Genomic DNA, 15,098 nt, shown 5'->3' with positions numbered 1-15,098 from the left:
GTAGGCCTCTACTCCTTTTAATGCCAAAGAGCAATGAAACATTACGAACCCTTGTCTCTCCATCTGCTAATTGTACCTGGCCTTTTGCAACACTAAAGAGTTGGCTCAAATGAGGCACTGGAATCCAATGCACAAGGCACTGTCCACATGAGCAGGCTATTCATGTGAAGGATGTAACATTAGCACAGCAGATTAATATGAGCTCTTCTGTTCCCTTGCATGAATTGAAAAAAAATCACAAGTTGTAATTCTTTCAGGCCATGAAAGGGAAGGAGCAAGCTGATACAAGCTGGTCGGTCCCACATTACACTGCCTGTGGAAGCAGCCACTTGTATGGGCAGAATATCCATTTTTGTAGTGTTGGAACTGCTGTCAAAATGAGGATTGGGGGGGGGGGGGAGGAATTGGGAAATCTCTATTCTGGAGAAAGATTGTGCAAGTTGTCCAGTCATAAAACATTTAGAGAAAAGCTACACTATGACTGCATGCAAAAACCATGTTGTTCTTATGCTTCCCATAAAATTATATTCAGGTACGTTCTATATGGAAATGACTGTGCACAGAACATCATCTGCATGCTCTGCTGACAGGTTTCCACCACAGCTATTTTCACAGTTACCAAAAAAATAAAAACAACTAAAGAAAAGAGGAAGGCTAGAACAGACCTTGAGAAAGGCTTCTTTTTGTTCCAGATGTTTGCTGATTAAGGGGATGACATGGTCTATTTCAGACGCTGGCCCAAGCTTATCCCGACCTCCACACCAGTCTTCATCTCTTCGATATTCCTGTTCCAAACTCTCTAGCACACTGCAAACCTGAGGCATAAGGACACAGTACTTCAGCTATAAAAGCTACATCCAGAAACATAGAAAAACTGCTATAAGTCCATTAACCTAGAAAGCTAACAAAAGACAAGAAAAGAAGAGATTCACAGACAAATGTTATATGGGCTTCCTAACTCAGAACATACTAGTTTGGGAAATATTAATTGACCTTTTAAAGAGAAAATTCCAACCTAATTTGCAGGCCCTGTAGCTGATGAAGCCTATTTCCTAATGTGGATTTTTTATGATGTAGAACTTTAGGATTCCAAGTTGGGCTAAAACTACAGAAGAAAAATAATATATTGGTTTGTAGGTTTGAGACTCACCTGGTCTCATGAAACGGTCTCTTTGTCTGCCCAGCTGACAATGGGGCAACAAGTCAGCATTTGTCAGCTATGGTGCTAAGCTAGCCAGTTCTCTTATTTGTGAGTTAAGGGCATCGAATTTAGGACTGATGCCTTGGAAATGGCTTGATATGTATTTTAATTGTTTAGGTTTTTGTGCTCAAACCATGCAAGAAAATCCTGGGTTGCAGGTAGTTAAGTTATTCATACAGAAAATTCATGTATCGGTAATACAGTCTGAATTGATGTTGACCACACTCTCTGTCAATGCACTTTCATACAGTGCATTGAGCAACAATATGCATCCATTGTGGAGAAGGCCGAGCCAAAAGCTCAAAATTTGTTTTGGCTCAAAACTTTGGAGGTTTGGAGGGGATCCCAAATCTTGGGATTTGTAGTTAATGAATCTCAATCTAGGACTATGTAAGATTCAGACAGCATCAATGAATATGTGGGCAATATAAAGATGTGTCTAGCTCAGAGATTTGAAGTCACAGCTGCCCTAAATAAAATGTTATGACAATGAATACTATGGGATTTTTTTTAATAGTTACAAGTATCACTGCACATCATTCGGCTCACCTGCTCTGAGGTTTTATAAAAAGCGACAGATGCATTAACCAGCTTCAGTCTGTCTTCCATCTTCAACATTAGTTGCTGCCAGTGCAGTGCCACCTTTTCTGCGCATTCCCTTATGGCATCAGCATCATAGTGCCCAGCCTGCAGCAATACCTCCGCCTTCTGCTGCACCTGGAGGGCACTCTGGTGCGTCTTCTGCAAGGAAGTGGCATGAAAGAGGGACTGTGTATGAGGGGAGGAAAGAGAGATTTGTACAGATGTGCCAGACATATGGTAAAAAGAGGTGATGTGAAGCGTGAGAATGAAAATGCGAGAGAATGAAACATTTTTAGTGTTTTCCACAACCAACAGATTCTCTTCAGTAAACATTTTGCAGATTCATACGGGCATATTTATTTTTATTCCTGATATATTATCAATATTTATACCCCATTCTTCTATGAAATATTCAAGGCAGCTTTCAAACAAAGGTAACAACGGCATTATTAATAATCTCCACTACCCTTCTAATGCAATCACTGATTTAAAATCTTTGTTATTTTCCCTCCTCACAACCCTGGAACGTACAACACCATTTTAAGAAAGATAATTTAGGAAGTATGGCCACAATACAGGTTTTGTTCATTGCAATAAATCAAGCCTTTTAAACCCCTAAACTTGAAAATTAGTTCAAGAGTTTCTTCTAACACCATGTTGAATTGCATAGTGCATAAAAAGCAGTAACCCTCCACTCCATTTATACATATACATTCTGAAAATGCCCAGATACCATTAGTTGGGGGTGGCTGCCCAGATGATAATGAGAACGCTTGTTTTTAAAAAAAGATGTCAAAGAATTTGCATTGGAAACCCCATCAACAGTTTGACCTTCCCTGCCTCACTGTATGCTTTTCTGGATGCTAGTTACATGCTGAGATTTTAAGCACCATCAATATTTAATCTGGTATTCCCATCTCTGAACAAAATTCTTTTCTCCCATTGGCAGCATGAGAACCCATGTCTCACTGTGGGCCTCTTAGTTAATACCAAGTACAAGCATCTCTGAAGTGTGGAAAGCTGTGCTAACAGGAAATATGTATTCTGCTCCACAGAAGTGCCTGGTTAAGGCTGCCAAGATGCAGCTGAATGGTAACCTCCTCCGCTGGATGATAAAAGGCTTCCCTTCCCTATGGGGTTTGCCAATATGGCAGGATAATGTAAAGTCTTGTCAGATGCTCATTAAGAGATGATTAATACCTCTACAGAAAAGTGACTTATTTATTCCTGTTATGGGAAGTTCTAAGAACATCAACAATGGTCATATACCAAGACAATGCTAATTTATTTCAGATTAATCAGAAGAGGGGGAAAATACAATTTCCTGGTTTGTTTATTTTTAATTTACGGTTTTTTCACATATGACAATAAAAGTCGCTTTGGACCCACCCCTGTTGACCTATTCGTGTGCATATGTGACTGCTACTAATGTGAGAAAAAACAGACTTTAAAAAACCCACCCAGGATAACTATTCTAGCCCATGAAGGCTTTAACTTGACATTGCATTTTGCAGATGGGAATTTAAAAAAGAACCACCACCATGGTGCCATGTTATTACAACCACTAAAGTGAACAGTCACTTCTAGTACCTCTGACTCCATCCATAAGCAAATGCTGGAGTGGAAAGCTCCAAACTTCTAAGTAACAAGGGTGACCTAATGCAGAGAAATAGCTATCTCTTGGCCTTGCCTACATTACAGGGTTACTATGAGGATAAATGGAGGAGCATGGAGAACTATGTATGCTGCCTTGAATTCCTTAAAAGAAAGGCAGGATATAAACATAATAAATAAATGGCAATTGTTTCCAAGTGACTAATACAGCAGGGTACATACTGCTCTCCTGCTTTTGACTATCTGTCCCAGTCTTCAAGCCAAGGGTGAGGAACCTGTGGACCTTCAGTGTTGCTGAACTAAATAATGACACAATTTATGCTCACTGCATATTTCTTTGGCCCTCACATATTCATTCCAGTCAGTGCCTATTTAACTTCTGAACTTTTGTTCTGTTGCAACAAATCAGACTGATGCTTTGACAGGCCTGTGTATGTGCATAAATGCGCCCTTAACCTAATTCCTCTCCAACCAACAAAACGAGCCTGTAAGAGGATAAAAGGTTTCTATCAGTAGTATTGCCCATCAAAACCTAAAAACGCCCAATGCAGAGGTAGATAGAGGTACTATTCAAGTTTTGTAAAGGCTTAAAAGAAACCCAAAGCTCCAATCTTTAAATGAATATTTGCCTTTTGGGTGTTAGTTTATATTTTTGCTGAACCATTTGCAAGGAATTACAAAGGTGGTATGGGAAATGAGCAGCTTCTTCATGTATTGTGATTTTTGTCAAGTAACAGGAAAGCTTAGCTACTGATAGTAAATTATCTGTTACAATTGTAGTCTCCTCCCACTGTTAAATAGCATCTTGTTTTTGTCCCCTTGCACTTTCATCACCATTAAATTTCTGCCCAAGGAGGTGGCCTCATGTTTGCAGAAAGGGAAATCCGAACATGCCTATTATGGTTACCTCTATGGCCAGCTGGAACTGCTCATGCTCTCTCTGGAGCTGCTCAGCTTCTGACAGTGAACTTGCATTGACAAGGCTGGCATTGAGCATTGATTCTCCATTCCGGATCCAGCCAAGGACCTGCCAGAAAAGAAAGAAAAGACACCTTGAATGATAACCTATGATTAGCATAGTTAAGGCAAAAGGCTCTGTACCTCAGATGTGTTCTTCTTCACCATTATGCTTTACACAGCATGTTCTAAGTTACTTGAGTTGAAAGAGAGTCTGAAACCAAATCAGAAGATTGGAGTCCTAAGCACACCCAGTCCAAGGAGGACAAATGGCCACAAGCCATTTATTGACAAGCATGTATTTACAGTAGCTCCTGTGGTGCACTACACACACACACACACACACACACACACACTTTATACAACTCATTCATGTCTTCTTTCACTAAAAATATTATTTTTGCTTATGGAAACTCAATATTTGTGCATATGCAGCATATACAGTTTACCTACGAACAATTTTTCTCCCCTGAGATGGGCCAAATCTCACCAAAAGTACCTGCCCTGAGTTGGTTTTGGCATACTATTTTAATATTTTATTTAATTTTTTAAAGAAATGTTCCTGCTCTATTTTCTCTGCTATTCATGAAGTCTTAAACTGTTACTTTAAAATATGTCACGTCCTATTTGGCTTTTAGAAAATGTTAATATATGGATGAAGGAACCATGAGAATTGAAAATCAATAAACAGGTATCTTTTATTTGCTTCTTTGATGCCAGCTGTTTAGCATTTTGGCACTACATCTTAAATGTACATCTTTGTACCTCTGAGGCCTAGAAACTTACTTTATGATTTTAATTGAAAATGAGATTCTTCAGATTTTAATAAGAGCCCGTGGGTCACATAATAGCTTCAGGCACCACACGTGGCTCACTTGCCAGATGTCATCCATTGCTCAATGGGTAAGAATGCAACTTAATTCTGAACGCAAGTTCCCATGCTGAATATTTACACTTCTAGATATATTTTCCCAGTACTTGCTAGAACAGTTACTACAATAGTTGGAAACAGTGCTGCATTATTTTCAAAATGTTGAGTTTCTTTTTCCTTTTTCTTTTGTCTATATATAAATAGATTCACAAATAGAAACAGCCTATATTTATTTCATGATCAAAAGTGTTTATTAGCTACATGGCTTTGAAATCCAGTGGCTTCTGTTCAATATTCTCACTAGCAGCCCTACTGCAATCCCCTCCCCAGCTGAGACTCACGGAACTACCCCCCCCCCCAGTACATCATATATTGCTCTCATCACCACAATTTACCATCCTTAAAAAAATCAGTTGTCATTAGAAACGAAAAGAAGTAACTAGTCAATATGTTTCAATTACACCTGTTTGCATGGAGGCGCTGACTGCAGATTCTGCAAGTGGGTTCCTCAAGAAATCCATCACCACCCCTACCCCGCCATCTAGTTTAATGCCAAATTTGATTTAATTGGTATCACATTCCACAAAAAGCAACAAAAAACCCCCCAAAAGCTATTGGGATACACTAGGCCTCACAACATTAACATAAATTCCTCTGTAAAGAAAGCCCTGCAAAAGAAAATAAGAGAGAGGCATAGGTGAAAGACTAGGCTCACAGAAAAAAACAAGGAGAAAACAAATCAGAAAACCACCAAAATGCCAGGTGAGTTACTGAACTCAAAGTAAATAACGGAAGGGGTCCAATGTACCCCAATAGCTAATGTCTAATTTACCCCTACAAAAAGATACCTCAAGAAATTTCCACCACCTCAAAAATATCTATGATAAATTAGAAACAACTCTTGAAAATTTGCATTATGAAATTGTTTAAAACTTCTATGTAAAGATAAATCTAGCTTGGGACAGAATTTAACCCTAAGTTTTTGAGGTCCAACTGACCTGTGCAGCACTTTGTAGTGGGTTTGCTTTGTACATACAGGATGGAATGGAATTGGGGGTGGGGATATGTTTTCTTTAAAAATGAAAGGGTGGGGAGAGATATAACACCAGAGAACAACTGATTCCAAATTGTTGAGGAATTCATGGAGTATGAAATGATTCAAGTTAGCTACAAAGTTTTATAAGTATTTCAAACAGCTTCTGAGTTCTACAGCAACTCTACAGCAAGTTGGGGTTTTCTTTTTTTAGGTGGGGGGCATTAATGTAGCTTCTCTCTATCTCACCACCAGCACTGCTATTGCAGTTTTGTTACTATGTGAACCTACAGTTAAGCACAACTAATCAATACCAAGAATATGAAACTCTGTGTCTAATTGCCAGCTACTTGGTGATCAATATCTTTTCTGCATCACCAGCTTCTAACTGTCTGGCTTGTTACTGACTTAAACAGACAAGAAGTGTAAATAACACAGTGAACAGGATTACAGTATAAATTATCCCAGATCACCTTCAGTCACCGAAATCAGGGCCAGCTCTGAGAATCAATCTGAAGTCACTAAATGCAGTCTGGGATAAGTTTATAACCCACAGCTTACGGAATAAAGGCCACCAGTGCCAGATCATCTGCCTACAGTATTAATTGATTTGTTTACACTGATAACCTTTTTAAAAAATGTCTTTTTACATAGCCCTTAAACTGATCCCTACAAGCAGATGGTCTGGATTAGTGAGAGTCTAGAATAAACATTTAATGAGGACTGTAGAATTGAATTAACTATTGGGAAACATACTGTGTAGAGAGACCCACCCATGCAAGGTGAGGGTTAAAAAAAAGGAAGTGAGTTCAACACTTGAGTAAGTACAATCAGGAGAGATTTTAGTTGAAAATGTAACTGAAAGAGCATAATGTGGCTTCTCCTAATGATGGTCTGGTACCCTCCCAAAAGGAACATTAGCTTCAGTCACCAGAATGTGATTTAAGGAAACTTTGGGGAGTTGAAACAAAAGAGGAACATGCACTCCTATTTTCTGTCGTATGTGGGCAAGCAATCCCACTCCCTTTTCTGTTGAAACTGTTTCACACTGACAGGATCATACCAAATTTATGGAAAATGTATCTTAAAGAGCAAACAAAGCAAAATGAGAAGCCACCATCAGCACATGCGTGCACACACACACATACACACACACACACACACACACACACAAGCACATTCTGGCCAGTTGCCAAAAGAATATTGTTATGATTAATCCCCCCCCCCAAATCACCTGACATGCATAAATGGAGGAAGCTGCCTCAGACCATTGGTCTATGTAGCTCAGTATTGTCTACAGTGAGTGGCAGCAGATTTCTAAGGTCTCCAAGAGGATACTTTCCAAGTACTGCCTGCAGATGACAGATATCAAACCTGGAACTCTCTGCATGCAAAACATGAGGTGCATAATATATAAAAATGACACTTCAACTCCCCACTCTTTAAATAGTTGGTGCAGTTCTCAAGCCAATGATATTTAGATACAGTACATAAGATGACTGCAACATTCCTCCCCCTTCCTTATATACATTCCATTGTTTAAATGTAGAATACATAACACTTGGCTTAGTCTTGATCTACCAAATATTGATACCTGCCCTATAGAGTTGGGATGTAAGCTTGATGCAACAAAACTGTGGGGAGTCATACACTATCATTTTTCACTTGCTAGATAAATTTGCACTTGCATCAGGAATTGTACATTTTACATAGCCTGAGAAGAAACGAGGTGTCATTTCATGAGAGCAAACTGAAACAGACGATGATCTACTGTGACAATTTGACTTTCTTCATACTGCAAACTGCTTTGGGCCAATGCATTCATAGACAATAGGCCTTATATATTACAAATGATGGATTTTGAGATGTATGTCAAATGATAGTTTGGCTGTATGGCTACCTTGACACAAAAGTGCCATTATTTCACCCAGCCTAGTAAGAGAAACACCATGGTGCATCTGCAACAGCAAAACCAGATGCCTTCATCTGCCCCAGCTACAACAAAACATGTCTCTCCTGCATCAATTTCTACAGCCACACCAGGCACTGCAAGCTTCCAACAGTTTGACTTCACCCTCAAAGGTACACTCCTCCCAAGACAGATGGATTGTTGGTTTCTGCTTCCTCACTGAGCAGCGAATGCATGTCACAAGACTTTGTTTTGCATTCCACAGTCTAAGTTACTGTTGGGTTCCCACAGGAATGGGAGACTGGATGTGATGTACACTGGTTTCCTGTTTTTCAGTGTTCTCTCGGTGTTCTTTGTTTCCTAGGGGAGTTGCTTCTCTGCTCTCACAGAGGCAAGATGCATGTTTGTATTCTCTCAGCATAGAGTGTAAATAAACTTTAGCAATGTAGCACATTTACCTACTTATCCTTTCGTTGCTGGACTACTCTGCTTGGGCTCAAGATAAGATGAGCCTGTATCAGTTCCAGATGGGCAGGAGCTGATCAAAATCTCACATGGATGTAAACAACAGTAAGAGAACCACCTCCAGGGGATGAAAACTGAAGCCAAGAATGGTTTCACATGACTCAGGCCATGACACTACATACGTGTATCAGGAGTAAGTCCCACTGAAGTCAGCAGGGTTAACTTCTCCCAAACATAGGATTGTGCTGTTAGTTGTGGGACAAATGCCACTAGTGGCCAGAATGAGAAATTTGTTGTGCTACACTACAACAACTCCTTTATGTTCTGATGAGCCTTTAAGCAAATAGGATAAAGGAATTTGCAGTTACTCATCCACATTTTCTAGAGACATTAATTACTCTTTACATCATCTTGGAAACTTAATACATGTCCTCCTTTGCAAAGCTCTTCGTAAATGAAATTTGTCTGGAGGATTCAGGGATAATAGTGATTGTGCTGATCATCATCATCATAGGGTAGAGCATTTAAGCTACTACAATTAGGAAATGTTACAGTAATCTCCTAAAGCGTTTGCTGAAAAACGAAGGAATAGAGATTAACCTCTTTCCTATAGCTTTGTGTATCCATCTAGTACCTTTTCCCATTCTCTCTGGGAATCTCCCATGAAAATCCAGGCATTAGCTTAATTGCCATAAACACAGTAAGAATAGGGACAATTGTGGGAAGACATTCCAGCATTAGGGCTGGCCAAGGAAATGAGGCACATCAACCCAAATCTGTCTCATCTATCTGCTGAGGCAGGGGTTGAATCTTCCCTCAAGGTTACAAATGTTGGTACAACTAAGGAGGCCAGGTTTAGCAGATTTAACCTTTAAATATGATATAAATGTTGGAGACATTTCCATTCCATCATCCAGAGTTTGAAAATTTGGGCTCAGTGCTTCTAAGTACATGTGCCGCAGTGTACCTTTCCTTTGTTAAGGTGAAGTGAGGTGCTTGTCCTCCATTGGACAGAGTACCTTGAAAATGAGCTGTGTAACTCCCCCACCATGGGTACTTTATTTATTCATTTACAGTATTTACATACTGCCTTATAACAAATGACACCGGGTACTCCTTAATAAAAAGCCATGCACTTGCGGCTGGATATAGCTTTGTGCAGGCTAAGAGCATCCTCCAGGCTCTATAGTCTGATGTTGCTGTTATGCAACACCAGGTCAGTAAGTAATAGGACCTTACCCATCAATGGATGAGGGAACCAAACTAGCTTGCATCACTGAGATCGAAAAGGGTGAACTGGATGGAGAGTGTCTGATTTGCCTGTCTGTTTACCCTCCCTACAGGGACACAGGTGGCGCTGTGGGTTAAAGCCTCAGCGCCTAGGACTTGCCGATCGAAAGGCCGGCGGTTCGAATCCCTGCAGCGGGGTGCGCTCCCGCTGCTCGGTCCCAGCGCCTGCCAACCTAGCAGTTCGAAAGCACCTCCGGGTGCAAGTAGATAAATAGGGACCGCTTACCAGCGGGAAGGTAAACGGCGTTTCCGTGTGCAGCTCTGGCTCGCCAGAGCAGCGATGTCACGCTGGCCACGTGACCCGGAAGTGTCTCCGGACAGCGCTGGCCCCTGGCCTCTTAAGTGAGATGGGCGCACAACCCCAGAGTCTGGCAAGACTGGCCCGTACGGGCAGGGGTACCTTTACCTTTACCTTTACCTTACCCTCCCTACCAAAATATGAGAAGCCCCATCAGTGTTGGCATTCTGCTGCCTTCTGAAAACAGACCTGTAGTTTTAACTGTTTTTAAGTGTTTTAATTTGTGTGTTATGCTTTTTAATTGCTTGTTTTATTGTATACTTTAAGGATGATTTAAGGTTATTGTGTATTTTAAGTATGTATTAATTTAATAGAAGCTATTTTGGGATATAAGTAGTATACATATAATAATAAGCATTAATAATAACAGTGCAGCACCAATATAAACAAAAATGTTTATGTTAGGAGAAAAATGCACAGAAATGTTATCAATTTGCATTCAGACTTTTAAAGAAATTGCTAGCTGAACTTACGATGGGAAAAATAAGAACCTGAGAGAAACCAAAACTGATTTGTTAACTCATCCTTAAATACACCACAAATAATAGGTAACAAAGCAATGACTTCAAAAGCCCTTTTAGCATTAACCTTATAAATTTGGATCTTAGGATGTGGCTGGAAATCAGCATTTATATGCATAAATAATATGTATCTGCATTACACAAAATGCTTGTTAGCTCACGCAGGCTCCTATGGTGTTAACATGCATTTAACAAGAAACTATGTATATGGATTAATGCATTCCCCAGACACTTCTCTGATCACCACTTTCAATGAAGTAACAGATATGCCTATTATCTCTAAATGCACAGACAAACTAACAAAGGCAGTAACCTTTAAGCAGACATTTCATCCAAATTGAAGATTTTATCAGTTTTTGGAGACATTAAATATCTCAGGATTTAAGTGGAGCCTGAAGACCCATAGAAAAGCACTAAATAATTTTCTTTTTGATGAAAAAGCAGAATAATGCTGTGGAATGCTCAGTGTCAAGTCAGCTCCTGCAGACGGAACAATTTCAATATAAGTAAGTTTTCAAGAATCGTAATTGCTCTTGCTGCAATAACTGGTTTTAATTCTGACTTTCTCTGCACCGATCTAAGGGCCAAACTACACATGATGCTTATGACACATGAAGGGCCAAACTACACATGATGCTTATGACATACTTTGCCCTTGAGTACAAGCTTTTGGTTTCATAAATTGCCAGTGTGGGAGTCTGATCAAACCCTTTAACTCTTTACTTCCCTCACCGCAATCTTGATCTGTATAAGCCCTGCCTACCCCACACCAACAATTTATATAGGGGGGACGTTCTGACTGAGACAAATTGAATGCCCCCAAAAATGGGTATTGCAGATGTGGGACCCCTCATTGAGACTGAGACCATGGTGGACAGCAAAGGGATCTGATATGCCAAGGTCCTGATATGGATTTGGCCATTCATTATAGCACTTTGTGCAGGAAGAAGTTTACACTCTTGGGCAAACTATGTGATAAACATCACACATAGTTTGGTCCTCATTTCTACTGAAATAGCAACATATTAGAAGAATGCCTCCCTGGAACTTATGGTGGAAAATAATTTTACACCAAAAAACTTTATCAATATCATCATCATCATTTCAGTTTATATTTCAGTTTTCTACATATAGCATCCAAGGTGGCTAACAATAATCATAACAAAAATCAGTTTTTTAAAGAACATCCAGTAATAGTATGACAAAACCAACGGGAACACATAAAAACTTGTAAAGATGAGAAATAAACCCAAAGTAAAACACCAACAGGTTAAAGGCCTTTAAAAAAAAAAGGTATTTGCCTAATGGCTGACTAACTCCTTAAAAAAGACTAGGCAGGAATTTCAAAGGTGCACCAGTCTCAGCTATGCAAAACCACTCCTTGCCACTGCTGAAATCTGGGCATCCAGGCTCATTGACAGAACCAGGCTGAATCTCTATTCCCTGATCTGACATTCTAGGAAGCACTAAATTTTTGACAGTTCAGTGCCTCAGTTTTGTACTGCAATATTTCACGTCATGGTATTCTTAGACCTCTATTTTTGATCTGGTTTGCAGATGAAAGACTAAGCAGTCAAAGATGCTATAAAGGGACAGAACTGGAAGTAGTCAGAAGTAGCTGTGTGGGGGGTTGGGGGGGCAGACATATTTGGTGGAAGCCCAAGCAAAGTCTTCCGTTTGAAGAAAGTGGAAAACTACTGGACAGGACAGTTTGGAGAAACAAACAACTAGATGATATGGTAGATAATGGTAGAAGGCACACCCTTAATTATCTGTGTCTTAGCATAAGAGAATGTGAAAAACCAGCCACCTATTTTATTAAGTATTCTACAGAGAGAGTCAGCCCCCATACACATTACACATTCTTTATATCCAATTAATCCAAGTTTCAACTCATTGCCTTAACATCCAAGCCAATGGCATGTACTCTTGAAAACAGAAAATTTTCCTAATGAGAGAGAGAAGAAAAAAACAATTTCAGATATTTCCAAGCACCATTATGCTAAAATGCAACCACATGTAGGCATTCTAGAGTTCTCCAGACTTTCTACTGTATCAGCAAAAGTTGAGTTGAGTAAGCACCAGGTACTGGTTGGTGGCAGCCCACTCTTCCTCTAATCCTAAGAGTGAGGGTAATTTGGTAATGGATTTGAGACCATTCATCGTCTCAGATGCTCTAAAGTGAAAGGGAAACCCATTTGGATCTGGACTGGAAACGAACAACAGGCCAAAATCAATATAAATTCCAATTTCACTAAGTGATTTTGATTATGACTCATCCCACAGGAAGCCAAATCCAGCCGCTTTATGACAGGGCAGTGATATATTTAAACCCAGCTCTTTCCAGGGAAAGCTATAGCTGTAATAATTCACAGGTTAATAATCAATTGACTTTTAAAGTATTCAGCTGAACAAATAAAATGTGTTTTCACCATGGGCTTGCTGTAAAGCATTGGAGTGAGAAAGGCTTCCCAATAACATTAAAGAAACTCTAAAGAAACTCTAATGAACCACAGCTGTTAACATCCCTTTTGAAACAGTTTGAAAGTTCACTCCTAAATCTATGCACACTTTGTTTGGGCTTTAGATTACTCTGCACAACTTTGTAGATGGTTGGAGCACACTATGGAAATAACATGACTCATTCTGCATCTTTAAAAGCAATAATTCCTTTAAAATTAAATTTTGAGGGAATATTTTAAGGCAGACAATAAATATTGGTATATAGATAGTTTTCCAAGCAAGAATAAGAATTAAATTCAGAAAGGGAAAGGTTCAGAATGAGTTACAGATACAAACAAGCGCCATAGATTTCCCTAAGAGTCTTATGACCACTGTAATGTCTTCCATGTGGAGCTGCCCCTGAAGACAGTCTGGAAGCTTTAACATAGTTTTAAATGTGAAAACATTGTTTTCAACAGGTGATTGTATTACACTAATCATATTACTCCAGTGTTACAAAAAAGGCTGTTAGTTGTCAATATGTTACAAGGGTGTAAATGTTTCTATTCCTCTGCTTCCCAGTCTCCTCTTAGCTGACAGTAGGCTGATTATTAAGGTCATGATACATCAGGGGCAGTTTCAACAACTGCCTCTGATTGGCAGCAAGAGGAAGCAAAATGGAAGTTTAGGCCTTACAAATCTTTTCAGCGTTTGAAGCACTAGAAACCGCAGCAACTGATTTTTAAAAATTGCCTGAAGTTTAAGAAATTTTGCAGCGCTCCTGCCTAGTGATAAGACCATGGGGAGAAAAAGCGCAGATAATAGAGGAGCCCCTTTGGTTGATTACTGGAAGCCCTGTCCACAGTGCCTCTGATTTTCTGATGTGTTTTGAACACCTCCAACAAACCACACCATTTGCTGATAGCTTGAAAATCACTTTATAAAGTAAAAGCTGATATTTTAGCATTCTCACATTCTCTAGAATTTATACTGCTTGGGAGAACATGATCACACTAGCTTGTTGAGAAAGCTATGAAGTATGAGGCTGGGCAGTGGTGCATAGCAAACGGAAACCAAGTGGAACTTGAGTGAAGCAATCATACAACCACTTTATGGCTGCTGGACGATTCATGGATCAGTGGACCCTGCCAATTTACCTGATACTTCAAATTTTCCACATCCATTGGCCCACACAAGCAGCCACATATATATTTATTTTATTATTAATTTTAAACACATTTATATACTACTTTTTTGTTTCAATGGGAGGTACTCAAGGCAGCATGTGACAAAATAAAATCCATTCTGTCATATGGACAGTGCTGTTCTATTTCCAGAAACAAACTCTAGACATTTTTCTGGTTATGTTTGCTAAGTAATGAAAGAAACCTACTTCAAACACACAGACACACACACCAGCAATCTGCTTTCTTCCAGCTCCCTACTCAGCAGTAACATGTGTCTAGTTCTCAACAATTTTTTTTACCAGTAACAAAATGTTCCATTTCTGTGTATCAGAGAATGCTATGGGTTATTAACATTTGTACGAATATTTGCAGTTTCACAGCAACTGTGTTCAGTACTTTACCTCGCTGAAAATACTTTCTGAATACTTGTTCCACTAGGACAACTTTGCTCGTAATAAGAAGAGAACATATCTTACTGGGCAGAATGGAACAATGCGTCTCAACCAAACAATGTGTATGCTTTAAAAACAATGAAATGGTTTCTCAGAAAAGTGCACTATAGAATCATAGAATTGGAAGGGACCCCAAGGGTCACCTAGTCTGACGCCCTGCAATGCAGGAATCTCAACTAAATCATACATGACAAATGGCCATCCAACCTCTGCTTAAAAACCTCCAATGAAGGAGAGTCCACCTCTCATGGGAGTTTGTTCCGAAGATGAACAGCA

At 39.5% G+C, this 15,098-nt stretch overlaps 1 protein-coding gene across 16 annotated transcripts in view; it reads right to left on the bottom strand.

Moving 5' to 3' along the window:
- Positions 1-15,098, bottom strand: part of KALRN (kalirin RhoGEF kinase) — a 483,631-nt gene that overhangs the window by 143,413 nt on the left and 325,120 nt on the right. For 14 of the 16 annotated variants that reach the window (XR_014171512.1, XM_081924435.1, XM_081924445.1 and 11 more), the window contains 3 exons: positions 4,305-4,424; positions 1,751-1,969; positions 666-815 (listed from right to left, as the gene is read on the bottom strand). Coding sequence is in view for 15 of the 16 variants with exons in the window: in XM_081924435.1 (XP_081780561.1) it covers positions 666-815; positions 1,751-1,969; positions 4,305-4,424 (489 nt within the window). In the remaining variant the exon portion in view is untranslated. The remainder of the gene's footprint in view (positions 1-665; positions 816-1,750; positions 1,970-4,304; positions 4,425-15,098) is intronic. The other 2 variants (XM_081924447.1, XM_081924452.1) reach the window with 1 other exon arrangement.

This window comes from Podarcis melisellensis (assembly GCF_964234715.1).
Source record: "Podarcis melisellensis genome assembly, chromosome: 1".
Lineage (NCBI taxonomy): Eukaryota > Metazoa > Chordata > Lepidosauria > Squamata > Lacertidae > Podarcis > Podarcis melisellensis.
This window is presented reverse-complemented; position numbering and strand designations above follow the sequence as displayed.